The 27,184-nt window shown below is 43.9% G+C and overlaps 1 protein-coding gene across 1 annotated transcript in view; it reads left to right on the top strand.

Moving 5' to 3' along the window:
- LOC111968514 (succinate-CoA ligase GDP-forming subunit beta) overlaps positions 1-27,184 on the top strand; it is a 72,483-nt gene that overhangs the window by 9,950 nt on the left and 35,349 nt on the right. The window contains exon 2 of the mRNA XM_023994146.3: positions 20,311-20,452. Coding sequence (XP_023849914.2) covers positions 20,311-20,452 — 142 coding nt within the window. The remainder of the gene's footprint in view (positions 1-20,310; positions 20,453-27,184) is intronic.

Raw genomic sequence — 27,184 nt, 5'->3', positions numbered from 1 at the left:
GGAGGCAGGAGCAGTGCTGTGGTAGAGAGGGGGAAGGAAGAGGAGGCAGGAGCAGTGCTGTGGTAGAGAGGGGAAGGAAGAGAGGCAGGAGCAGTGCTGTGGTAGAGAGGGGAAGGAAGAGGAGCAGGAGCAGTGCTGTGGTAGAGAGGGGAAGGAAGAGGAGGCAGGAGCAGTGCTGTGGTAGAGAAGGGGAAGGAAGAGGAGGCAGGAGCAGTGCTGTGGTAGAGAGAGGGAAGGAAGAGGAGGCAGGAGCAGTGCTGTGGTAGAGAAGGGGAAGGAAGAGGAGGCAGGAGCAGTGCTGTGGTAGAGAGGGGAAGGAAGAGGAGGCAGGAGCAGTGCTGTGGTAGAGAGGGGAAGGAAGAGGAGGCAGGAGCAGTGCTGTGGTAGAGAGGGGAAGGAAGAGGAGGCAGGAGCAGTGCTGTGGTAGAGAAGGGAAGGAAGAGGAGTAGGAGCAGTGCTGTGGTAGAGAGGGGAAGGAAGAGGAGGCGGCAGGAGCAGTGCTGTGGTAGAGAGGGGAAGGAAGAGGAGAGGAGCAGTGCTGTGGTAGAGAGGGGAGGAAGAGGAGGCAGCAGGAGCAGTGCTGTGGTAGAGAGGGGAGGAAGAGGAGGCAGGAGCAGTGCTGTGGTAGAGAGGGGAAGGAAGAGGAGGCAGGAGCAGTGCTGTGGTAGAGAGGGAAGGAAGAGGAGGCAGGAGCAGTGCTGTGGTAGAGAAGGGGAAGGAAGAGGAGGCAGGAGCAGTGCTGTGGTAGAGAAGGGAGGAAGAGGAGGCAGGAGCAGTGCTGTGGTAGAGAAGGGAAGGAAGAGGAGGCAGGAGCAGTGCTGTGGTAGAGAGGGAAGGAAGAGGAGGCAGGAGCAGTGCTGTGGTAGAGAGGGGAAGGAAGAGGAGGCAGGAGCAGTGCTGTGGTAGAGAGGGGAAGGAAGAGGAGGAGGACAGTGCTGTGTAGAGAAGGAAGGAAGAGGAGGCAGGAGCAGTGCTGTGGTAGAGAGGGGAAGGAAGAGGAGGCAGGAGCAGTGCTGTGGTAAAGAGGGGAAGGAAGAGGAGGCAGGAGAGTGCTGTGGTAGAGAAGGAAGGAAGAGGAGGCAGGAGCAGTGCTGTGGTAGAGAGGGGAAGGAAGAGGAGGCAGGAGCAGTGGCGTGGTAGAGAGGGGAAGGAAGAGGAGGCAGGAGCAGTGCTGTGGTAGAGAGGGGAAGGAAGAGGAGGCAGAGCAGTGCTGTGGTATAGAAGGAAGGAAGAAGGAAGACAGGAGCAGAGTGTGTGGTAGAAGAGGGAAGGAAGAGGCAGGCAGGAGCAGTGCTGTGGTAGAGAAGGGAAGGAAGAGAGGCAGGAGCAGTGCTGTGGTAGAAAGGGGAAGGAAGAGGAGGCAGGAGCAGTGCTGTGGTAGAGAAGGGAAGGAAGAAGAGGCAGGAGCAGTGTGTGGTAGAGAGGGGAAGGAAGAGGAGGCAGGAGCAGTGCTGTGGTAGAGAGGGGGAAGGAAGAGGAGGCAGGAGCAGTGCTGTGGTAGAGAGGGGAAGGAAGAGGAGCGGCAGGAGCAGTGCTGTGGTAGAGAGGGGAAGGAAGAGGGGGCAGGAGCAGTGCTGTGGTAGAGAGGGGAAGGAAGAGGAGGCAGGAGCAGTGCTGTGTAGAGAGGGGGAAGAAGAGAGGCAGGAGCAGTGCTGTGGTAGAGAGGGAAGGAAGAGAGCAGGAGCAGTGCTGTGGTAGAGAGGGGGAAGGAAGAGGAGGCAGGAGCAGTGCTGTGGTAGAGAGAGGGGAAGGAAGAGGAGGCAGGAGCAGTGCTGTGGTAGAGAGGGGAAGGAAGAGGAGGCAGGAGCAGTGCTGTGGTAGAGAAGGAAGGAAGAGAGGCAGGAGCAGTGCTGTGGTAGAGAGGGGAAGGAAGAGGAGGAAGGAGCAGTGCTGTGGTAGAGAGGGAAGGAAGAGGAGGCAGGAGCAGTGCTGTGGTAGAGAAGTCTCTACCACAGCACTGCTCCTGCCTCCTCTTCCTTCCCTTCTCTACCACAGCACTGCTCCTGCCTCCTCTTCCTTCCCCCTCACTACCACAGCACTGCTCCTGCCTCCTCTCTACCACCACACTGTTCCCATCCCAAACAGACTGACTTCATGGTTTGCGCCCTCTACCACTGCCTAATGGAGCCTCCTCCAGATGTCCTCTAACTCCCCTAATGGCCGGGACATGACCTTGACTTCCTCTACAGCTCTCTAGAAGAGGGTGGGAGGCAAGGATGAGAAAGTGAGAGAGAATCACCACTGTCCTATAAGTTTTGGCTTAAAGCAGGAACACTTCCCTGAGAATTTGAAATGGATTCCATCATCACCCTATTGGAGGGGGGTGGATGTGTCTGTCAACACCTAATTAGTCCATTCATTTGAAGACTGTCTTTTTTTCAGAATAAATACTGATCTGAATTAGGCTCCTAATGCTTCATCGTGCATGATATTACTACATGGTTGGTTTTATGTGGGGATTTACAGATGATTCACATTGGCCTGTTTATGCTGCAAATTCAAATCATTCTGCCTTTCTGCTCTCCATTTCCTTAAGTGTAGGGTATGTGTTGTCGCCGTCACTGCTAACTAGCATGCAGTGGCTGTCTAATTACAATACAGCTCATCTTTATGAGTCAGAACTAATAGCAAACTGCCTCCTCATTAGCTGGAAAACATTTAACTGCAATCAGGACACGCAATGATTTTTTATAACAAGTCAGTGCAGTGTCTACCCACATTTCGGGCTCTGCTCTTGTAAATGGATCAGGATTCCAATCCCCTTTAACTCTAGCCGGATGGTTAGCTAAACGGAGGTAAAGGGCCCGAGTTCAAAACCTGAATAGGAACCAATCAATTACGTACAATTGGCAAACTGGCAATGTGTTAATTTCTTAAACATTTTGATAATGCCCCTTAGGAGAATTCCAGTTAATTAACTCGGAGGCCATCCGTTGGTGCTAATTAGCCAGAGTAATTTCAAAGGGTTAGGGCCTGGCCATGACTAGTAATGAGGATTTTAACCCTGGGAGACGTCTGGGGACGCCACCGTATTAGAAGAGATTCAGAGCTGTAGACACATCCTCTGTAAGCTGTCTGGCTGGCTCTATATCCGTTTCAGAAGAGGAGAGAGAGAGAGACTAGCATGATATAGTACAACTTTTTCAGGTGTTTTTGTTTAACAAAGGTATAAAAACATGAATGACTATGCACTTTTTTGTGTAGCATGTAGAGCTGGTGTTGAACAAAGTAGTGTGGCTGAAGGCAGAGTTGTACATTTCGGTGAGACCTCCTTTAGTGGACTTGAATGGAATCATTAAATCAAAATCCTGTTCTCTAAAGACCATTTAGTTGCAAGATGTCCTTCTCACACCTCTCATTAGGTGTTGTGTTTTGGCTATAGCCCACTGTACTGTATAACTAGGCCATCTCTTCCCTTCACCCCAAGAAATGGTCATTTAGGAGACCTTGAAAGTGTTAATCATTTAATTTTTTAATTTTTTATAAACGCTTTGACTAGACTCCCATAAGCTTCTCTTCCTATTCCCAAAGCTATGCCGGATCCATACAGATCTGCTCATGAATATGTTCGTTAAAAAATGTGTATTCCCTTGTGGGTGAAAGCAGCTGCGTTTTTTTGTTTTCTGCAAGGACTCTTATCGGAATCAATCCCCTATCGACATATTGAGTTATTCTGTCTCTGTGCTCCTAATGGAGGGGCACTATGTCCAGCCTCTGAGACATGCTAATGATGATAGCCTTCCCTGAGAGGGTTAGAGGACAGGGCTATTGAAGGGCCATGTTCATTCTTCTTTTCTGCTTTAATGCAGCCGTTGGCCCTTAATGGAGCATGCCAGAGGCTTTTTTTATTCATACATCAAAAAGTTAAACATAACCACTCCATGAAATAATGCCTCTAGATTTTGCATCTGAAGAGTGAATGAGTGAGGATGTTGGCCTCTGTCCAGGTGTCCTAATAAAGTATTGATTTTCCTCTCTGCCGTTTGCACGGGCTCTTCACCCCATCCATCAGCAGAGTTCTGTTCTAGAAATGTCCTGCTGTGTTGTGTGTCTGGGAGCGTTCCTTCAGTTCTGGGTGCTATTGCTTCATGTAGGATTTCCCTCCCCTCAATCAAAGCATGGCCTAAAATAGGGAAATAGCTTAGGCCTAGCCTACTTCATGAGATGTAGCCTACTTGACAAGGCCTTAAGGCCATTTTGTGGATTAGACAGTGATGTGAGCCATCAGGGGAGTACCCCTGTTCTATGTAGTAGGCCTAAAATATTCACTGAGTATACTAAACATTAGGAACACCTTTCTCATATTGAGTTGCACTCGGCATGGACTCTACAAGGTGTCGAAAGTGTTCAACAGGGATGCTGGTCCATGTTGACTCAAATGCTTCCCACTGTTGTGTGAAGTTGGCTGGATGTCCTTTGGCTGGTGGACCATTCTTGATACACTTGGGAAACTGTTGAGCGTGAAAACCCCAGCAGCGTTGCAGTTCTTGACTTACTTGACGCACTTACTACCATTTAAAGGCACTTAAATATTTTGTCTTGCCCATGTCTTGCTCCCAGACAGACTAAATAACTTCTTTGCTCGCTTTGAGGACAATACAGTGCCACTGACACGGCCCGCTACCAAAACCTGCGGACTCTCCTTCACTGCAGCCGACGTAAGTAAAACATTTAAACGTGTTAACCCTCGCAAGGCTGCAGGCCCAGACGGCATCCCCAGCCGCGTCCTCAGAGCATGCGCAGACCAGCTGGCTGGTGTGTTTACGGACATATTCAATCAATCCTTATCCCCAGTCGCTGTTCCCACATGCTTCAAGAGGGCCACATTGTTCCTGTTCCAAGAAAGCTAAGGTAACTGAGCTAAACGACTACCGCCCCGTAGCACTCACTTCCGTCATTCAGAGTGCTTTGGAGAGACTAGTCAAGGACCATATCATCTCCACCCTACCTGCACCCTAGACCCACTCCAATTTGCTTACCGCCCCAATAGGTCACAGACGACGCAATCGCAACCACACTGCACACGGCCCTAACCCATCTGGGACCAGAGGAATACCTAATGTGAGAATGCTGTTCATCGACTTACAGCTCAGCATTTAACAACGATAGTACCCCTCCAAACTCGTCATCAAGCTGAGACCTGGGTCTCGACCCCGCCTGTGGCAACTGGGTACTGGACTTTCCTGTGACGGGCCGCCCAGTGGTGAGGGTAGGTACAAACTTCCACCCGCGTGATCTCAACACTGGGCACCACAAGGGTGCGTTTTCTGAGTCCTCTCCTGTACTCCCTGTATTCACCCACGACTGCGTGGCCATGCACGCCTCCAACTCAATCATCAAGTTTGCGGACGACACTACAGTGGTAGGCTTGATTACCAACAACGACGAGACGGCCTACAGGGAGGAGGTGAGGGCCCTCGGAGTGTGGTGTCAGGAAAATAACAAAGGAGATGATTGTGGACTTTAGGAAACAGCAGAGGGAGCACCCCCCTATCCACATCGATGGGACAGTAGTGGAGAGGGTAGTAAGTTTTAAGTTCCTCGGCGTACACATCACGGACAAACTGATTTTGGTCCACCCACACAGACAGCGTTGTGAAGAAGGCGCAGCAGCACCTCTCAACCTCAGGAGGCTGAAGAAATTCGGCTTGTCACCAAAAACACTCACAAACTTCCGACCGATGCACAATCGAGAGCATCCTGTCGGGCTGTATCACCGCCTGGTACGGCAACTGCTCCGCCCACAACCGTAAGGCTCTCCAGAGGGTAGTGAGGTCTGCACAARGCATCAATGGGGGCAAACTACATGCCCTCCAGGACACCTACACCACCCGATGTCACAGGAAGGCCATAAAGATCATCAAGGACAACAACCACCCGAGCCACTGCCTGTTCACCCCGCTATCATCCAGAAGYCGAGGTCAGTACAGGTGCATCAAAGCAGGGACCGAGAGACTGAAAACAGCTTCTATCTCAAGGCCATCAGACTGTTAAACAGCCCCCACTAACATCGAGTGGCTGCTGCCAACATACTGACTCAACTCCAGCTCACTTTAATAATGGAAATTGATGGAAATTGATCAAAAATGTATCACTAGCCACTTTAAACAATGCCACTTAATATAATGTATATGTATATACTGTACTCTATATCATCTACTGCATCTTGCCATCTTTATGTAATACATGTATCACTAGCCACTTTAAACTCTGCCCTTTTATGTTTACATACCCTACATTACTCATCTCATATGTATATACTGTACTCGATACCATCTACTGCATCTTGCCTATGCCGTTCTGTACCATCACTCATTCATATATCTTTATGTACATATTCTTTATCCCTTTACACTTGTGTGTATAAGGTAGTAGTTGTGGAATTGTTAGGTTAGATTACTCGTTGGTTATTACTGCATTGTRGGAACTAGAAGCACAAGCATTTCGCTACACTCACATTAACATCTGCTAACCATGTGTATGTGACAAATAAAATTTGATTTGATTCACCTTCTGAATGACACTCATACAGAAAACCTGTCTCAAGGCTTGAAAATCTTTATTTTACCGGTCTTCTGCCCTTCATCTAAACTGATTGTAGTGGATTTAAGTGACACCAATAAGGGATCATAGCTCGCATCTGGTCAGTCTGTCATGGAAAGAGCTGGTGTTGTTAATGTTTATACTCAGTGTACAGTACTGTATATCTTATGGCAGGTGTACCCAATTACTTATGCGTGTTTCTGCGTTAGCCTGAATTGGACTAGCTAGCCCTACAGTGTGATGAGGCTGACTCCGAATAGGTCTCCTGTTAGTAACATTGTGAAGCACCCGGCAGAGCGGGTAAGATTGGACCTCCTCCTATCTACGTAATGATACTTCTGCATGACATTGTTCCTATCTCACAAAAAAACTGAGTTTGCTAAACCGCTGTCATTTTGTACCACTTGAAAGTAAGAGCTGAGGGTGCTTCTGAGTCTGCTGAATGCCATGTGCCAGTTCTGAGGTAGGAGCAGTGTGCTTGCTGCCCTGGCTCTGTCCTTTTACGCCACTCCTTGGTGGAGCATCTGTGACACTGCACAATTTAATGCAGCTGCTGCCACAGCACTGTCCTCTGCTCTTTGCCTTTGTATGGGGACAGACCGACCGACAGTAACTCTGTGTGCTTTACAGAGAGGAGCCCTATGGACCGATGCAACACATGCTTCACTCAGCACATTTGGGTGCTTTATGCATTTGTTTTTGGTTAATTATATTCATTTTTGAATGTCAGTTTATTTGAATGACTTTGGTAACTTACAGTATGCTTTGCCTTGTTGCATTTTCCCCCTTGTTGTTGTGGCAAAATGACGAGCATAGGGCCTAGGCCCATATTATATTCATTCCCTTTTAGGCTTTATATTCAGGTCATTTGATTGGCTGTTTGATGATCGAGGATCAACTATTGATATTCTAGTAGTCAAAAGATTGTAAAAAAAGGCTGAAAAATAAGTTATAGCCTGTATATTGGGGTAGGCTATGAGCTTAAAGTGAAAAAGGCTCATCTTTGTATCTTGAAGTGCTTTGCGCTGACATTTTGTGATCACTGGCTGAATGTGAAGATTTTAGCTGTAAGCCTGCTGAAAGAAAACATCTCCCTCACAGAATATTGTGGTCTTTACTTTTATTGGTACTTTTTGCTCTCGCTTGAACTTGGTGGCCAGATCTTTGGCTGTACAATTTCTGCTCATACTTTGGTGTGAAGACCAATGTTGATGGTCAGACAGGGACAGTGTTTGATAAAGATACCAGCAGGGTGGAATTATTTTGTTATGTAGTTTTTCCACAAGAGATTAGCCTAAACCTAATTGATCTAATACCTCCAGCATAAAAAAAACAAGAAGACATATAGGCTATGTTAATGGAGACCTGTGAAGTGTCTAGTCACTGCCTGGCTATAGCCTATTGAGTAAAGACTGAGAGGAGAGCGCACTAAATGTGTTCACTGATGCATACCCTCTGAGGTGAACTCTCTCAAGATCTAATTTCCAGTGACAGTTATAGCCTTTCATGTTTTATGGCTCCACCGCTCAGGAACATGTCCTTTTTTCACTTTCACAATGAATGAGACCATGGCCATGTCTGAATACCCATTCTAGCGTACTGCATACTATTTACTCATCGTACGTACTGTTTAGTGAAAAGTATGCCACGGCCGCAACGCAGTATTGGCTCCTGATTGGCTGAGTAGGTTTGGCGGGACCTAGTGTGGGTGGATTTTTCCAAATTCAACAGACATGTATCACATTAACCAGCCTGATAACAGCTCATTTCCAATTTGAGAAATGTCTCTAAACTCTGACTAGAATAGGAATGGATTTATAGGCCTACTCAGGCTGGTTATAGGCAGACTATCGCATTCAACCTATACCATAGCCCATCTATCCTATATAAAAAGGACTTGGTTCCATTTCATCATATTTATTAGTGAAACCAAAATTAACTAACATATACTCTACCAGTCAAAGTTTGAACACACCTACTCATTCGAGGGTTTTTCTTTATTTTTACTATTTTCTACATTGTAGAATAATAGTGAAGACATCAAAATGATGAAATAACACGTATGGAATCATGTAGTAACCAAAAAAGTGTTTAACACATTTTATATTTGAGATTCTTCAAAGTAGCCAGCCTTTGCCTTGATGACAGCTTTGCACACTCTTGGCATTCTCTCAACCAGCTTCAGGAGGTAGTCACTTGGAATGTTTTTCAATTAACAGGTGTGCCTAAAAGTTAATTTGTGGAATTCCTTTCCTTCTTCATGCGTTTGAGCCAATCAGTTGTGTTTTGACAAGGTAGGGGTGTTATACAGAAGATAGCCCTATTTGGTAAAATACCAAGTTCATATTATGGCAAGAAATGCTCAAATAAGCAAAGAGAAACGACAGTCCATCGTTACTTTAAAACATGAAGGTGAGTCGCAAAAACCATCAAGTGCTATGATGAAACTGGCTCTCATGAGGACCGCCACAGGAATTGAAGTCCCAGACTTACCTCTGCTGCAGAGGATAAGTTCATTACAGTTACCAGCCTCAGATTGCAGCCCAAATAAATGCTTCGCAGAGTTCAAGTAACAGACACATCTCAACATCAACTGTTCAGAGGAGACAACTTGAAGCAGGCCTTCATGGTTGAATTTCTGCAAAGAAATCACTACTAAAGGACACCAATATTAAATAGAGACTTGCTTGGGTCAAGAAGCACGAGCAATGGACATTAGACTGGTGGAAATCTGTCCTTTGGTCTGATGAGTCCAAATGTGAGATTTTTGGTTTCAACCGCCATGTCTTTGTGAGACACAGAGTAGGTGAATGGATTATCTCTGCATGTGTAGTTCCCGCCGTAAAGCATAGAGGAGGTGTGATGGTGTGGGTGTGCTTTGCTGGTGACACTGTCAGTGATTTATTTAGAATTCAAGGCACACTTAATAACCTTTCTGGACTACCCATCCCGGATCCGGGATCATTGTCATCATAAACGCTGACTAGCATAGCCTAGCATAGCGCCACAGGTAAATAATATAACATCATGAAATCACAAGTCCAATACAGCAAATGAAAGATAAACATCTTGTGAATCCAGCCAACATGTCCGATTTAAAAAAAAAATATGTTTTACAGCGAAAACACAACATATATTTATGTTAGCTAACCACCATATCCAAAAAAAACACAGCCATTTTTTCACAGCAAAGATAGCTTTCACAAAACCCACAAATAGAGATCAAATTAATCACTAACCTTTGAACATCTTCATCAGATGACACTCATATGACATCATGTTATACAATACATTTATGTTTTGTTTGATAATGTGCATATTTATAGCCACAAATCATGGTTTACATTGGCGCCATGTTCAGAAATGCCTCCAAAAATAGCCAGAGTAATTAGAGAGCCACGTGAAATACAGAAATACTCATCATAAACTTTGATGAAAGATACATGTTTAACATATAATTAAAGATACACTGGTTCTTAATGCAACCGCTGTGTTAGATTTAAAAAATAACTAGTAAAAAGCACACCATGCAATAATCTGAGACGGCGCTCAGCCATTCTCCGCCACGTTGGAGTCAACAGAAATACGAAATTACATCATAAATATTCCCTTACCTTTGATGATCTTTCATCAGAATGCAGTGCCAGGAATCCTAGTTCCACAATAAATCGTTGTTTTGTTTTATAATGTCCATTACTTCTGTCGAATTAGCAACTTTGGCTAGCATGTGTAGTACACGTGTCCATACACATTAGCGCAATGAACGAAAACTTAAAAAAGTGTTATTAAAAGTCGAATAAACTGGTCAAACTCAGTTGAGAATCAATCTTCAGGATGTTTTTCTCATATATATCCAATAACGTCCCAAACGGAGCATTTCTTCATGTCTATATGACTCATGGCAAACAAGGACATCACATGCCGAGAGTGCGTGGCCAGGAACTGGCAATCTGCCAATAGCTCTCATCTCCAATAGCTCTCATCCGGCCCCACATCATGCTAGACGCTTCATTCCACGTTCTAATTGAGATAGTTGGACTGCGGAGTGAAAGAAAAGAAGCCAACAAGTGCTCAGCATATGTGGGAACTCCTTCAATCATTCCTCATGAAGCTGGTTGAGAGAATGCCAATACTGTGCAAAGCTGTCAAGGCAAAGGGTGGCTACTTTGAAGAATCTAAAATATATTTGGATTTGTTTAACACTTTTTTGGTTACCACATGATTCCATATGTGTTATATCATAGTTTTGATGTCTTCACTATTAATCTACAATGTAGAAAATATAAAAAAATTAAGAAAACCCTTGAATGAGTAGGTGTGTCCCAACTTTTGACTGGTACTGTATATAAATTCAATCAAATAGCCTTTTACAGACACCAAAACGTATCAAATGTTCAAATCAAAAAGCTATTACACAGAAAAACGTGGACAGTCGGGTGCACCACAAATTCAGAACCGCTGGACAGTAGCATAACAAACTAAAGTACTGATCATTGGGAACTAGATCAGAATGCCTGGTAAGGCTTGACCCAAATAAATAAATAAATTAATAAAATGAGCAGCCTAGCCTGCAAAATTAAAACAATCCATATGTTCAAATCAAAAGGCGTGATCAAGATTACATCAATAACGCAGCATTATCCCAAGTTCCTGGTGCCGACACATTAAGAAATCAAAAGATGGTGATTTAGTTTAAAAGCTCTGCCGAAGGCCAAGAGAACAATGAGCAAGGTAGTTAACCTACAGTTCCCTGGGCGCCGAAGACGTGGATGTCGATTATGGCAGCCCCCCCGCACCGCTCTGTTTCAGAAGGGTTGGGTGAAATGCGGAAGACACATTTCAGCTGAATGCATTCAGTTGTACAATTCACTAGGTATCCGCCCTTCCCAATAAACACTTTTCAGTGAAAAAACTGAAATCCACCGAGTAAAAAAAAAGACTTCTCTTTTCAAAGATGTAGCCTACGATGCAATACTTTAAGCACAACAAAAACTACTTAGCCTACATTCGCCACCACTGCAGAAGCTTTTGCATCTTCCCAATTAAGTAGCCTAGTTTCTTCCAATGCATTGTAGAAATGTGTGCATTGAATTCTACTAGATGAAGAGCTGAAAACGTCCTTTAAACCGTACTTGTTTTTCGAAATGTCCCATAGCATTAAACATAACATGTTTGCATACTGAGAATGTGTCACGCGTGATTGCATTGTTTACCCGCTATTCATTAATTTCGGTAGCACATTCCCCATATCTAATTGATTAGCTCAAAATCAAAATTAGTATGACATCTGGGCATTTAAAGTATACTTCGCATACTCAAACTGCCTACTATTTAGGATGCTAGTATGGCTATTCGGACATGGCCCTTCTCCCCTAGCACCCTTTTTTCCTCTCCTGTTTCTCTCTCTCCTGTTTCTCTCTCTCTCGCTCCTGATTCTCTCTCTTACCATCTCTCACTCTCTCTCTCCTTCTTTCTATATATATATCCACCTATCTCTTACCATCTCTCTCCCTCCTTCTCCCGTTTCTCTCTCCTATCTCTCTATCCAACTATCTCTCCCTCTCTCTCTCCCATTTTCTCATACTCTGCTTCAGTGGGTAGAGGTTGGATATGTTTGTGTGGATGTGTTTTTGGCCCTAAGTATGACTTGCCTTTGCCTGATAAATAGCAGTATATAGGACTGTGTGTCAGTTTGTATATGAGTCTGCACAGGCTGCTGGTATTTAATAGCGCCTGGTAGGTTGTCTCGAGCACTGATGAAGATAATTACTGTAGAGCGAGTGTCTCTGGGGAGGGCAGCCTCCTGCAAGTAAATCGTCCATTCACTTCTCTCTCTCCCGGGGCAGGCCTGCAACACAAGCACGACTCACTGCCCTACTACCACCACCATACATGATTTAGCCTACACATGACTTGGCATTGACTTAACTTTGACTTGGCATTGACCTAACTTTGACTTGGCAGTGACCTAACTTTGACTTGGCAGTGACCTAACTTTGACTTGGCAGTGACCTAACTTTGACTTGGCAGTGACCTANACTTTGACTTGGCAGTGACCTAACTTTGACTTGGCAGTGACCTAACTTTGACTTGGCAGTGACCTAACTTTGACTTGGCAGTGACCTAACTTTGATTTGGCAGTGACCTAACTTTGACTTGGCAGTGACCTAACTTTGACTTGACAGTGACCTAACTTTGACTTGACAGTGACCTAACTTTGACTTGACAGTGACCTAACTTTGACTTGACAGTGACCTTTTACTTAAGTAGGTTTTAAAGGACCATAGAGCTCAGTCTACTTCGTGTTTTCTTTTTTGCCATGGAAAATCTGGTATTGTAGTATCTCGATACTGGTATTGCAACAACACTGTTAATGCTGGTGCCTCAACATTTCAAATGTTGACACTGTAGCATTTCCTGTGACAAATTAAACACTCATCATTAGTGATTAGGCTTGGGTGATACCCCGGTATACAGTATAAATGGTATATTTCAAAATAGAGACGGTATGATTTTCGATACCGTAACAACAAAAAATTCGGTAATACCATATACCCGGAATGGTACAGAAACATTATGACGGTATGATCATCTGCATTCCGCCCAACCCTATTAGTGATTGGTGAAAAAATCGATAGTTACATGTCGTGATATTATTTTTGGATGATATTATATTGATATTTGACCTCAATTATCAATTAGTAAAAAATATAATTTTTTTATTTTGCTACTGTGGGTAGCGTTAGCTAGCGCTAGTTCTCCCTTCGCCTTGTTCTCTATCTTCTTTTTAAAAAGTGAGCAAACATGTTTTCAGACCTTTTATTTCCCTGACTGATCGAAACAACTAGTTATCTCATGCTCTCTTGTCTCTCTACAGCAGACATATGGTGAGCAATACGTTTGGAACATCACATCGCAATAAAATCGCAGTATCGAATCGCAATACATATAGAATCGTGAAAGTCATAATACATATCGTATCCGCTCCAAAGTATCGTGATGATATCGAATTGTGAGGTCACTGGCAATTCCCAGCACGACTAATCATGCATTCCTGCATGTGGTTCCATTGTGGGGAAAGAAATACACATCAATAACTCCCTTTAGACTGAGAGAACAGGCAATGGGATAAAAGGGGTATTTATGAGCGTGGCAGGGTAAAGTGGCTTTAGTCCTTCCTTGGTATTACAGTGGTGTACTGGTATGTGGGTCTCTCAGTCAGTGTACTGGGGATAAAGTGCTGTTGGCATCCCACTCCTCTACTGTTTGTCACAAGGTAACTGTCAGTGCCTGGAGGGACACCGCCAGCCCCACTTCGCATTCAGCAGCTGTTGTTTTAGGATCTTTTCCTTTCCTTTTCTCCTCCCTTTTCTCCCTCTTTGGTGACAGAGAGGAGTCATCCCTAATCGCTCTGAAGTTTTTTCTGCTCCCCCTCTCCAACTGTTCACCAGGTACACGACAGCTGCTTTATTTAAGGTGGTGTTTTTCAAGTTGCTGGAAATTAAAAAGAGTTAGAAAATAACTTTTTTCTCCTCAGCAGACTTTGTCAGAACTTGTCAGATTAATATTGAGCTCCACTGGTTTTATTGTGCCAACTCATGCTAGCCTGTTAATGATCTACTCACTGTGTGAAGAACTCTCAAGCCAATGTTAGCTCTGAAAAGCAGCCCATTCCATCCTAAAGATGTCTCCTTTCTGTTGAGTCCACAGAGACCCAACACCACTTCTCATTTTACAATATTATTATTTTAAGATGCAGGTGTTATTATGCTGAAACACTGTAGGCTAGTTCTTTCTGCGCACTTCATAACACTCAGCGTGTGCACTTGCTATAATATAACACACACACACACACACACAGGGCTCTACAGTGCAACATTTTATTCCTAAATACCTTTGTGTGCCGTGTAAAAAAAAAAAAAAAAAAAAAAGGCAGCGTAGAGCCCTGACACACACACACACACACACACACACACACACACACACACACACACACTAGGGTTTAGAAAAGCCAATAAATAATTGGCACCGGCCAATTCTCCGTGAGAAGAAAAAAATCCCATTGCGTAATAATGTTTTTTAACCTGTGTGTCATACGGCAATTGCTCGGCCTCTGACCGCAAGGCACTACAGAGGGTAGTGCGTACGGCCCAGTACATCACTGGGGCTAAGCTGCCTGCCATCCAGGACCTCTACACCAGGCGGTGTCAGAGGAAGGCCCTAAAAATTGTCAAAGACCCCAGCCACCCCAGTCATAGACTGTTCTCTCTACTACCGCATGGCAAGCGGTACCGGAGTGCCGCTAGGACAAAAAGTATTCTCAACAGTTTTTATCCCCAAGCCATAAGACTCCTGAACAGGTAATCAAATGGCTGCATTGTGTGCCCCCCCCAACCCCTCTTTTTACGCTGCTGCTACTCTCTGTTTATCATATATGCATAGTCACTTTAACTATACACTCATGTACATACTACCTCAATTGGGCCGACCAACCAGTGCTCCCGCACATTGGCTAACCGGGCTATCTGCATTGTGTCCCATCCACCACCCGCCAAACCCTCTTTTACGCTACTGCTACTCTTTGTTCATCATATATGCATAGCCACTTTAATCATATCTACATGTACATGCTGCCTCAATCAGCCTGACTAACCAGTATGTAGCCTCGCTACTGTATATAGCCTGTCTTTTTACTGTTGTTTTATTTCTTTACCTACCTATAGTTCACCTAATACCTTTTTTGCACTATTGGTTAGAGCCTGTAAGTAAGCATTTCACTGTAAGGTCTACTACACCTGTTGTATTTGGCGCACGTGACAAATAAACTTTGATTTGATTCATTGATGTAAATACATTTGACCGGTCATGCTTATTGGTCTATAGGTTCATTTGCATAAGTTAGCCCGTGTGTATATTCGTTATTTATCACACGCGCACAGCATACAGAGCGGAAAATCTGTCACAGCACAAGAGCTGCTGCTACATCATCTCAAACAGCAAACATTTTGTAAACTAAATGTAAAAATTGCATACAGTACATAGGCAACGGAACGTAGGCTACATCAGCGCGTCACACACCACTTTGCAATGAGCTGGAGGCAGTATGCATTTTGAAAACATATACTTAATTGTTGGAAACCTGAATGTTTTACTACATAGTATGAGGTATGTCTTACCTTGCTTCAAAGTAGCCTAGCCAAAATCAGACCCTATCCGTGGAAGCAGTTATTTTGTTTAAGTCCAGTAGTCAAAGGCACAATCCTAGTCATATTAGTAAACCATGATAGTTGTTGCATATTAGATCTCCCCTCTTTCTAAATTTTTAATGGATATTTTCATCTCCATCACATGAAACCGCTGGCTTTTGACAATACTGTTTTCCCGCTAATTGCATTATGGAACCAACATTCGCGCCTTGTGCGCATTGCTGCGCTTATAATGGGAAGAAATACGTTTAGCAACATTTTAAGCTAAATGTTCTGATCTGTTGCTTTTTAAAGTTATTGGGATGTAGTCTAGTCCTACTGGTTGTATGAATGTGGGATCTATCATCCCACAACTGTCCCAGAGTCTGTTTGGAATAGGATATTTCTTTCTCTCACAGAACAACAAGCTGACCAGTGGAATAGGTCAACTTTTCTACTTTGGGGGATAATAGATTGACATAGGCTAGTGATTTTGCTGTTTGTCTTGTTGGCTGCGGAAAAGTAAATGTGGGCATCAGAATTCGTTAAGAAGGACCGCACATTGTTGACTCCTCGACTTGCATGTTCTGTTAAGATTAAGTACCATAATCTAAATGTGATTTTTGCCATTCTTAGCGCTGTGGGTGGACACCAAAATCAAGTTACGCAAATTTCTCAAATGTCTGGTAAATTAAAATGGTGGCGCTGGACATTTGACCAGCACATTTTCCTAATGTTAACCACACACACACAGCTAGTGTTCAGACTACAAGGTGATTGTGTAGGGAGTCCCAGAGATAACCTCACACTAGATAGATAAGGAAAGGACAAGAAACGTGTTTCTGCGTGCCTCATAGGGAAGTGGGCATGAGAGAGAAGGTACGTGGCACCTTTAAACAAGGACAATGGCCAGATATTCACCACACACAACTCACCAGCTCACTCTAACACACAACACTGTTCCCACACTCACTTTATAACATGCAACACCTCGCACTACTAGATGAGGAACAATCCATCACACTGAATACTGGTTGTTGCTGTGTTTTTAAAAAGACACCAGAGAAGACTCATGAGCAGCTCCTCTCTGCTCTGTTTGTGGCTTTCAGTAACTTAAGTGTGGGTAAATGCGCTGCTCAACTGAGGTCAACAGAAGGGTTTTGAGTTGAGGCAGTGTAAGCGAAAAGCACTTCATATTAAATGCTTTTGTGAGGCTGTATAAAAGTCTGGTACCCTGTCATTGAACTGTTATACAGTTTTATATATATATATATATATATATATATAGGGCATAGTGCCAGTGTGCCACTGCCATGGGGACTGTCGCGTGGTCTTGTTTCACACTAGAACGTCTGACACCCCCTTGAATTAAATAAAAGTAGGCATACATGTGAAACTCACTTCCTTCCAGGCAGAGACACAGGAAATGACCCACAAATGACCCTCGTTATTCAGTGATGTGAGGGAGACCAATCAGCATACTTCTGTACCTTCTATGGAAGCTCGGCTTTTCTGCCCTAATGAAGTCTCCAGTGCTCCTTACCTGGAAGGTGGTAGCAGTGAACAATGCATGCTAATACAATACTACGCCATTGCAGAAAGTTAAGGTTACTCTTAACACGATTCACCAATCATGTCGTTGACCAGAGAGGGCTACAGATGATGTACCTTCTATGAATGCACCTATATGCTACCCTTTTCTTCATAAACAACTTTGAAATCATAACTAATTGAATGGATGACTAGAAAGGTAGATTTTAACATATTGATTTCAATAAGCCTTACAGTAGGCTAAGTTCTTTATGGTCGTGTTTCCTTGCTCAGGTCAGAGTTCCTCTACTCAAATGAGTTGTGGATGCTCAGCGAAGTGTCCTAGTGCTCTTAGCCCGTATCCCCTTTCTCTCTTCTCATGAATGATGGAGAGCTCCCAGGCAGCTCTGTTTTGAGAGTAACGGCTTGGGCTTGGCCTTGTCATACCACTCTCACCACTAAGTCAGATGGCAGAAACCCCTCCCCTCCTTCCCCTCATCGGCATCAGCCTTCAGCCAACCTTTCCTTGTCAAAATGCATGTTTTAAAGGATGTCTGAAATACGGCTTGTTTGATCAGCCCCTCAGACTTTGTTGCACTTGAGGAGGCCTTCATTATTCATCAGCATGTCTTGTAGTGGATCAGTACAGGATTACGCCTTCTGGCCCACACACGAGCTCTTAAGCAGGGACAGAATAAGGAAGGAGAAATTATTTCTAATTTGCACAAATAACCTTGAGACTTGGAGATGAGGAACAGTATGGTTTGCTGTTTTTCCAGAGGCAGAATCTCTGTCATGTAACTCCTGCAATACAGAAGTAGCCTTTAGGCTAGACTGCCTAAGTCCTCCTATCAGCAGAGGAATGTAGCCAAAATGACACTCTCCATGACCAAGACACTTGACTCGACACAGTCGTGCCTTTTAATGTCACAATTAAGAATTGCAGCAGCCTTTCACATTGTTAAGGAAAACAGACTGACTGCACTGTGAATGCACACACTCAGGGTAATGGGCCGACCTGACAACACTGAGGGAGTCCAACCTTAACACAAGTGTCTCACATTAAAACCCGATGTCTTTTTAATAGTGCCAACAGCTGGAGCTTGACAGCCTTGCTGCATTTGCTGACTGAGCAAACAGTTTTAACATAGCCTAGGCCTGTCTGCCTGTCTCATTATGGGGGAGAGGCGGATGGAGGGGGGAAGGAAAAACGGAGGCGGAGAGGGGGCAAGAGTGAGAGACGGAAATGGAATGAGGACACCCTGGAGAACTGAACGTAAATAAGACTTCATCAGAAACACCTGGTATGGCTATTCCTCTAACTGAGAGTCAGTCAAACCTTGAAAAACATCTGGGCTGCATTGATCATTCCTGAACGTAACCAGATGTTCAAACAGCAGCTTGTGCAGTGTAAAGCCATCTTTGTGCATGTAGGCTTAATTTAAAACATGTCATGGAGGAATGACATTTTCAGGCTGGCACCAAGGATACCAACATGCCTGTCAGTCTCACCTGGCTCCAAGTTGAGGAGAGATTGACCTCATCACTATTGGTCTTTGTGCGAGGTGTTGAAGGTACTGAACTGTCTGTTCAAGCAGTTGGCACATAGTTCAGACGGGCACTCATCGGTACAACACAAGACATCTCTTCACAGTCCCAAGGTCCAGAACAGAGGCTGGGAAACTGTGCAGTATTAAATAGAGCCATGACTACATGGAACTCTCTGCCACCCCAGGTAACACCCCAGGTAACACCCCAGGTAACACCCCAGGTAACACCCCAGGTAACACCCCAGGTAACACCCCAGGTAACACCCCAGGTAACACCCCAGGTAACACCCCAGGTAACACCCCAGGTAACACCCCAGGTAACACCCCAGGTAACACCCCAGGTAACACCCCAGGTAAGCTAGTAATAAAACTATATTAAAAAAAAAAAAAAAAAAAAACTATAAAAGAACACCTTACGTCACGACGGGGACTGTGAAGTGTGGTGGCATTTTTCTTCTTAACCAAATGAGGAGAGTTACAAACTACACACCAGTCAGAGTTATACTTAAATTACATATTTTTTAATAAGAGCTTTGCAATAGCCCTTTTTGACTTTCAATGATGCGCTATCTCTAATGAACCATTGAAAAGTACAAATATCTTTTATAGCCAAGATACACCCCTCTCAACTTACATGACGAATGACAGATCTTAGGAACAGTTCACAAAGGTTAAGATTTGTGTGAAAGATATCTATAAAACATAGCAGACAGTTACTGCTGTGTCAACAGTTTTCATTGTAAAGACCAGTGTCTGGCCCCCTCACTCTAAAAGGGAACCGTCTCTCCCTGATGAGGCATAGAACAGAACCATTAGCTCATGTTATCTGGAATGCTCTTTAGGCTTTATTACCCAAAGACATCGTAAATCTCCTCTGTCAGTGCTATCTCATAGAGGCCCATTCTCAGTGGAACACACACACAATACTCTATTATGTCGAATGTAACAACTATTATAATGTAATATAAGCATTAGAACAATCTTGCAATTTTCCACGACAGAAGATGCACACAGACATTTTTGTTTTTTTGTATTGTATTATGTACTTATGTGTTAAACGTGGTTGTCTCGGCTGGCTATCTTGAGATGAATTCACTGGCTGTGGGTTGCTCTGAATGCTAAATGACTAGATTGTAATGTAAATGTAGTGCTATATACAGTACATTACGTATTTTATGTGTTGTGTTTTGATTCCTGTTTGGACCCCAGGAAGAGAAACCACTGTTTCGGCGGCAGATACTTGGGGATCCTAATAAATCCCACTACTACACCTCACAGAAAACCTGTGCCTGTTTAGTGTTAGTCCCTAGTAGTACTCTGAAATTTGAGGGGCCTAGAAAACCATGTTTTATTTTTCATTATATTCAAGTCGTCATCAACAGCTGCGTTACCTGATTTTGGATTCCTTTCAGCTCCCGGGTGTTTATCTAGTGTCTTCTTCAGTGAAATACTTGGTTACTTTATCAAAAAATGTCAACCATTATATCTCTCTCTGTCTGCAGTGTGCACGGGTGAGTTCCAGGCGATGGCTGAACCTGCAGGAGTACCAGAGCAAGAAGCTGATGCAGGAGAGTGGGGTGACTGTCCAGCGTTTCTACGTGGCTGACAATGCCCCTGACGCCCTGCAGGCCGCCAAGAGACTCAGTGAGTGGCCATCACACTAACACACACTGCAGAGTACTGACACTACCATTCACACTAGAACTACATGTACAATATGCAGGTTGAAGGAGTGGCATTTATTTAGTTTATCAAACAATACCGGCGTAGATTGTGATGTTTCTGTCCTGCAGTTTGTTTGAGAAGTGTCCTGACACTGTGACTTTGTTACAGCTCTCTTTACATAGCAATCCCCAGCCAGCCCTCTTCCAGATGTGCAAATTGCTGTGGTTCATCCTGGCTGAAGTGTTATCAAGTTTAATGGTGTGTGTGCGAGAGGTGTGTTTGGGAACGGGGCCCAGTTCATTGTGCTCTGTGATCATTCAGGCTCCATTCTCATCACCCCACTCAACCATGTTAATTATTTTCACGCACTTTCTCTTTTCAGTTTCTCTTTCACTCTATCGCTCGGTCTGTCTTTTAACACACACACAATTTATAATTCAGTGTCCTTAACGGCCCATCTCTAGCACATTTGTTGTTGGCCAGTGAGATGTTGGGTGCTAAGGGCCTGCCCGGGGTTTTCTCAGTGGTTTGGCGTTGATGCAGGCCAAGATAAACGAAGGAGGAGGTGTAATATCTCTGTGACAGTCCCAGTCGTGCTCTCTCAGCGCTGAGAGAGTGGGCCAGCCGGATGGACGGGGCCCAAATACTGAGCCCTCGGCAGACCTACTCTGGCCAGAACCTTTGGCTGCTGTAATCTCTGCTTATCTCTACCAACACAATGGGCTTTTCTGTTGTCCTATAGTGGCTCTAGAGCTCTCTCTCCCTGTGTTGTCCTATAGTGGCTCTAGAGCTCTCTCTCTGTGTTGTCCTATAGTGGCTCTAGAGCTCTCTGTTGTCCTGTAGTGTCTCTCTCTCTCTCTCTCTCTCTCTCTCTGTTGTCCTGTAGTGGCTCTAGAGCTCTCGCTGTGTTGTCCTATAGTGGCTCTCTCTCTCGTCTCGTCTCTCTCTCTGTGTTTGTCCTGTAGTGGCTCTCTCTATGTTGTCCTGTAACTGCTTCTAGAGCTCTCTCGCTCTCTCTCTCTATTGTCCTGTAGTGGCTCAGAGCTCTCTCTCCCTGTGTTGTCCTGTAGTGGTTTAGAGCTCTCTCTCTCTATGTTGTCCTGTAACTGCTCTAGAGCTCTCTCTCTCTCTCTATGTCCTGTAGTGGCTAGAGCTCTCTCTCCCTGTGTTGTCCTGTAGTGGCTTTAGAGCTCTCTCTCTCTCCATGTGTTGTCCTGTAGTGGCTCTAGACTCTCTCTGTCTCTGTGTTGTCCTGTAGTGGCTCTAGAGCTCTCTCTCTGTGTTGTCCTATAGTGTCCTCTCTCTCTCTCTCTCTCTCTCTCTCTCTCTCTCTCTCTCCTCTCTCCTCTCTCTCTCCTCTCTCCTCTCTCTCTCTCTCTCTCTCTCTCTCTGTTGTCCTGTAGTGGCTCTAGAGCTCTCTCTGTGCTGTCCTATAGTGGCTTCTAGATCCTCTCTCTCTCTCTCTCTCTCTCTCTCTCTGTTGTCCTGTAGTGGCTCTCTCTCTATGTTGTCCTGTAGTTGCTCTAGAGCTCTCTCTCTCTCTATTGTCCTGTAGTGGCTCTAGAGCTCTCTCTCCCTGTGTTGCCCTGTAGTGGCTTTAGAGCTCTCTCTCTCCCTGTGTTGTCCTGTAGTGGCTTTAGAGCTTTCTCTCTCCCTGTGTTGTCCTGTAGTGGCTCTAGAGCTCTCTCTCCCTGTGTTGTCCTGTAGTGGCTCTAGAGCTCTCTCTCCCTGTGTTGTACTGTAGTGGCTCCAGAGCTCTCTCTCCCTGTGTTGTCCTGTAGTGGCTCCAGAGCTCTCTCTCCCTGTATTGTCCTGTAGTGGCTCCAGAGCTCTCTCTCCCTGTGTTGTCCTGTAGTGGCTCTAGAGCTCTCTCTCCCTGTGTTGTCCTGTAGTGGCTCTGTCTCTCTCTCTGTCTCTGTGTTGTCCTGTGACGCCTCAGTGGATTTGTGTCCAACTGCTCTTGACTCAGTTTAAAAGCGAGTGATATACACTAGAGGTCGACCGAGTATGATTTTTCAACGCCGATACCGATTATTGGAGGACTAAAAAAAGCCGATACCGATTAATCGGCCGATTTTATTTATTTATTTATTTATTTGTAATAATGACAATTACATCAATTCTGAATGAACACTTATTTTATCTTAATATAATAAATCAATTTAGCCTCAAATAAATAATTAAACATGTTCAATTTGGTTTAAATAATGCAAAAACAAAGTGTTGGAGAAGAAAGTAAAAGTGCAATATGTGCCATGTAAGAAAGCTAACGTTTAAGTTCCTTGCTCAGAACATGAGAACATATGAAAGCTGGTGGTTCCTTTTAACATGAGTCTTCATTATTCCCAGGTAAGAAGTTTTAGGTTGTAGTTATTATAGGAATTATAGGACTATTTCTCTCTATACGATTTGTATTTCATATACCTTTTGACTATTGGATGTTCTTATAGGCACTTAAGTATTGCCAGCGTAACAGTATAGCTTCCATCCCTCTCCTCGCCGCTACCTGGGCTCGAACCAGGAACACATCGACAACAGCCACCCTCGAAGCAGCGTTATTCATGCAGAGCAAGGGGAACAACTACTCCAAGTCTCAGAGCGAGTGAAGTTTGAAACGCTATTAGCGCTCACCCCGCTAACTAGCTAGCCATTTCACATCGGTTACACCAGCCTAATCTCGGGAGTTGATAGGCTTGAATTCATAAACAGCAGAGCTGCTGGCAAAACGCACGAAAGTGCTGTTTGAATGAATGCTTACGAGCCTGCTGGTGCCCACCATCGCTCAGTCAGACTGCTCTATCAAATCAGACTTAATTATAACATAATAACACACAGAAATACGAGCCTTAGGTCATTAATATGGTCGAATCCGGAAACTATCATCTTGAAAACAAAACATTTATTCTTTCAGTGAAATACGGTACCGTTCCGTATTTTATCTAACGGGTGGCATCCATCAGTCTAAATATTCCTGTTACATTGCACAACCTTCAATGTTATATCATAATTACGTAAAATTCTGGCAAATTAGTTCGCAATGAGCAAGGCGGCCCAAACTGTTGCATATACCCTGACTCTGCATGCAATGAACGCAAGAGAAGTGACACAATTTCACCTGATAAATATTGCCTGCTAACCTGGATTTCTTTTAGCTAAATATGCAGGTTTAAAAATATATACTTTTGTGTATTGATTTTAAGAAAGGCATTGATGTTTATGGTTAGGTACACGTTGGAGCAACGACAGTCCTTTTTCGCGAATGCGCACCGCATCGATTACATGCAACGCAGGACACGCTAGATAAACTTGTAATATCATCAACCATGTGTAGTTATAACTAGTAATTATGATTGATTGATTGATTTGTTTTTTATAAGATAAGTTTATTGCTAGCTAGCAACTTACCTTGGCTTCTTACTGCATTCGCGTAAAAGGCAGGCTCCTCGTGAGGCAGGTGGTTAGAGCGTTGGACTAGTTAACCGTAAGGTTGCAAGATCGAATCCCTGAGCTGACAAGGTAAAAAATATGTCGTTCTGCCCCTGAACAAGGAAGTTAACTCACCGCTCCGTCATTGAAAATAAGAATGTGTTCTTAACTGACTTGCCTAGTTAAATAAAGGTGTAAAATAATATATATATTTTTAAATTAGCCAAAATCGGCGTCCATAAATACCGATTTCCGATTGTTATGAAAACTTGAAATCGCCCCTAATTAATCGGCCATTCCGATTAATCGGTCGACCTCTAATATACACAGTTTGTGGGTGTGTGTTACACTCGCCGGCCACCTCGGGTCATATGAGTGGATGTGTGTGTAAGAGAAACTATCTCTTTAATGTGCATATTTTAGTTGGAATGTATACTGAGCTGCCCGGCTCCCTGTAGACAGTGAGCAAGTCTTTGTGAGTCTCTAGCCCCAGACTCAGAGCCCAGTATCAGGGTCCCTCTTGAGAGGACCAGGAGTTCAGCAGCACCATGGGGAGTGGAGGTGACCAAGCGCTGTGAGCCCTGATGCACGCACACTCTCTCACTCCCCAACACCCTCCCTCTGTCGGGCTCACTTACCCATGAAGCAGTGGACCTGACAGCTCAATTGGAGTTGGGCTATCTGGAGGTCCACTCATGTACAATAGAGTAGAGAGACTCTCTAAAGAGGATGATGATTGATTGTGCCATTTACCATTTAGGAGAGAACTTTTCATCTTGGATCTGAATCAGCAACTGTTTTTAAAAGATTAAAGCAGCGGTTATGGATTTGTGATGTGTCATAACGATTGCCACATCCATGTTTTGGAGCGAGGGGCAAACCTTAACTAGCCTATTGCTCACGTAATGTAGACACATTTATTGGCCCCTCACTGGGACTGCTGAGTACTGGATGACTAAAGTACCTCTGTGTTCCAGAGGGCCAGTCCAGAGGGCCACTCTGTGTGACTGACTGACACTATGACTCCTGCCTGCCTGCCTGCTCAGAGCAAATGACCCAGCAGCACCTGTCCCAAACACAGCCCTGTATGGAAGGCACAGACAGGGGGGCTGTAGATGTTAAAAGCCTGCACCCTTCAGTAATCTAACTGTCACAGAAAGGCAGCTCTGATGTGGTCCTCATCAGTTACATTGTGCGCCAGGGTTTCCGTTAGCTGGTAATAGCCGTCTTTCCCCCCCCAAAAATCCCATTGCGTTTTTGTCTATTAATTGATTTGAAATACCAGTCAATACTGCTCAAACCAGTAGCCTTTTTCAAATCAACTTGCTTTCATTGTCCAATAGCCAAATACACAATCCTAGTCATATTTGCAACCCATGCTAGTTGTTGCATATTTAGATTTCCCCTCTTTCTTAATTTCTAAGGGATATTTTCATCTCTATCACATGAAACCGCTCAAAATTGTGTTTTCTCGCGAATTGCATTATGGAACTAACATTCACACGTAGCCTACTGCCTTGTACGCATTGGTGCGCTTATAATGTGAAGAAATTATAGTTGATCTACATTTTATGCTAAACGTTGCATTGCTTTTTAAAGTTATTGGGATGTAGTCTAGTCCTACTGGTTGTATGAATGTGGGATCTATCATCCCACAACGGTCCCAGAGTCTGTTTGGAATAGGATATTTCTTTCCTGACAAATTGACCAATAGAATAGGTCAACTTTTCTGCTATGGGGGATAATAGATTGACATAGGCTAGTGATTTTGCTGTTCGTTGCTCGTCTTGTTGGCTGAGGAAAAGTAAATGTGGACAGTTATTCTAACATAGGTGGCACGTGGGTTTCAAGTTTGAGGAAGCAAATTTTCACCATAAAAATGCACCTTTGTAATAAAGAATTCCATGCGTCCTCACATTTTCAGACTGATGTAAGATAGTCTACTATTCCTAATGTGATGATTTAGATTGGATAGTTGTAATTTTGGCTAATAATATAATTAGTTCACTGTTCGCAGAAAAGACTGTTCAATGCAGTGGAGTAGACCTAGGCCATATCAGAGCCTACATTTCTTCTCTCTCTGCACAGGAAATGTTGGCCTTTTATAAACACATTTTATGCAATTCAACTACACTTCATATGATTAGAGACATTAGCAGATGTATTTTTTTATATGACAAAATTACAGGGTAGCCTTCTCTACTGACAAACAGATCAATGCAAATATCATTGTCGGATCCATATATTAAGCCAATGAAAAGTGGAGACACAAGTACAATATGACATCCATCTAACCTGGAGGAGAAAATGATTGTCCAAAAACAAACCGAAGTGCCACTGACCCAATGATAAAGACAGTGAATATGTACACTCACCAGGGATATGGCTGCTGTTTTCTGCTGGTGCAAATAAGATCCTTAAAGTTGAGACTTTTGATAACTTCTCTTCTCTTTACAGCAATAGCCATTTGTTTTCTTAACAGTTTTTCCGCGATTGTACTTTTTGATATTGCGATATGCCATGATATTGCGATATGCCTCTGCTTTTCACTCACAGTTGCAACTCAACAGTAATCTAGACCTATTTTTTTTAAGAAGCTAATGATCCTCTGTGGCCAAATCATTCTTTCTGGTGTAGTAGCCTATTTTGAATGATTTTATTTATTTCTGTATATATAGGAGTAAGCTAATTAGGCTATATCATTTTGGCAATTCAATTTACTTTAGGGAAAGCTTTCCTAATGGAAACCCGTATGTGTGTGTGTGGTGTGTGTGTGTGTGCAGGCGCCACTGTGATTACACTGCCTAGGCCTTGCCACCATGCCTCTCAACCACATTCCACCAATAAGACGTTGGCATTAGAGGATGCAGCAGTCATGCGTTGATTGGGAAAGGATTGAGAACTTGTCTGTCTTATGCTTATATTGAGTGTCTCAATATATTAACCCAGAGGGGGTTTTGACACATCTAGCAATGCACTGCCCCACAATGTGCTGACGAAATGTCTCTCCTTTGAAAACCTATAAGATGTTTGTGAATTTGAGAAGGGGCTATCTAGTTTTTGGCGTTTCTCCTCTGCAGAGCAGAATAGTCTGAACACCTTATCAACAATCATATTCAGTGTCTGTCAATGGAAGGCTGAGCTGCTTTCCCTTCAACAGGGATGCTATCAAACACACTGGATATGGAATCAGCTTTTGAATATAGCCCGTCTGGATTTGACAATTTTTAGATATGACCGCAGCTCATGTAATGAATAAAGATTATTTTTATTTTCATCTTTGCC

The sequence above is a fragment of the Salvelinus sp. IW2-2015 genome, linkage group LG1 (genome assembly GCF_002910315.2).
Source record: "Salvelinus sp. IW2-2015 linkage group LG1, ASM291031v2, whole genome shotgun sequence".
NCBI classification, from domain to species: Eukaryota; Metazoa; Chordata; class Actinopteri; order Salmoniformes; family Salmonidae; genus Salvelinus; species Salvelinus sp. IW2-2015.
Note: the sequence above shows the minus strand (reverse complement) of the source record. Positions and strands in the feature narration are given on the sequence as shown.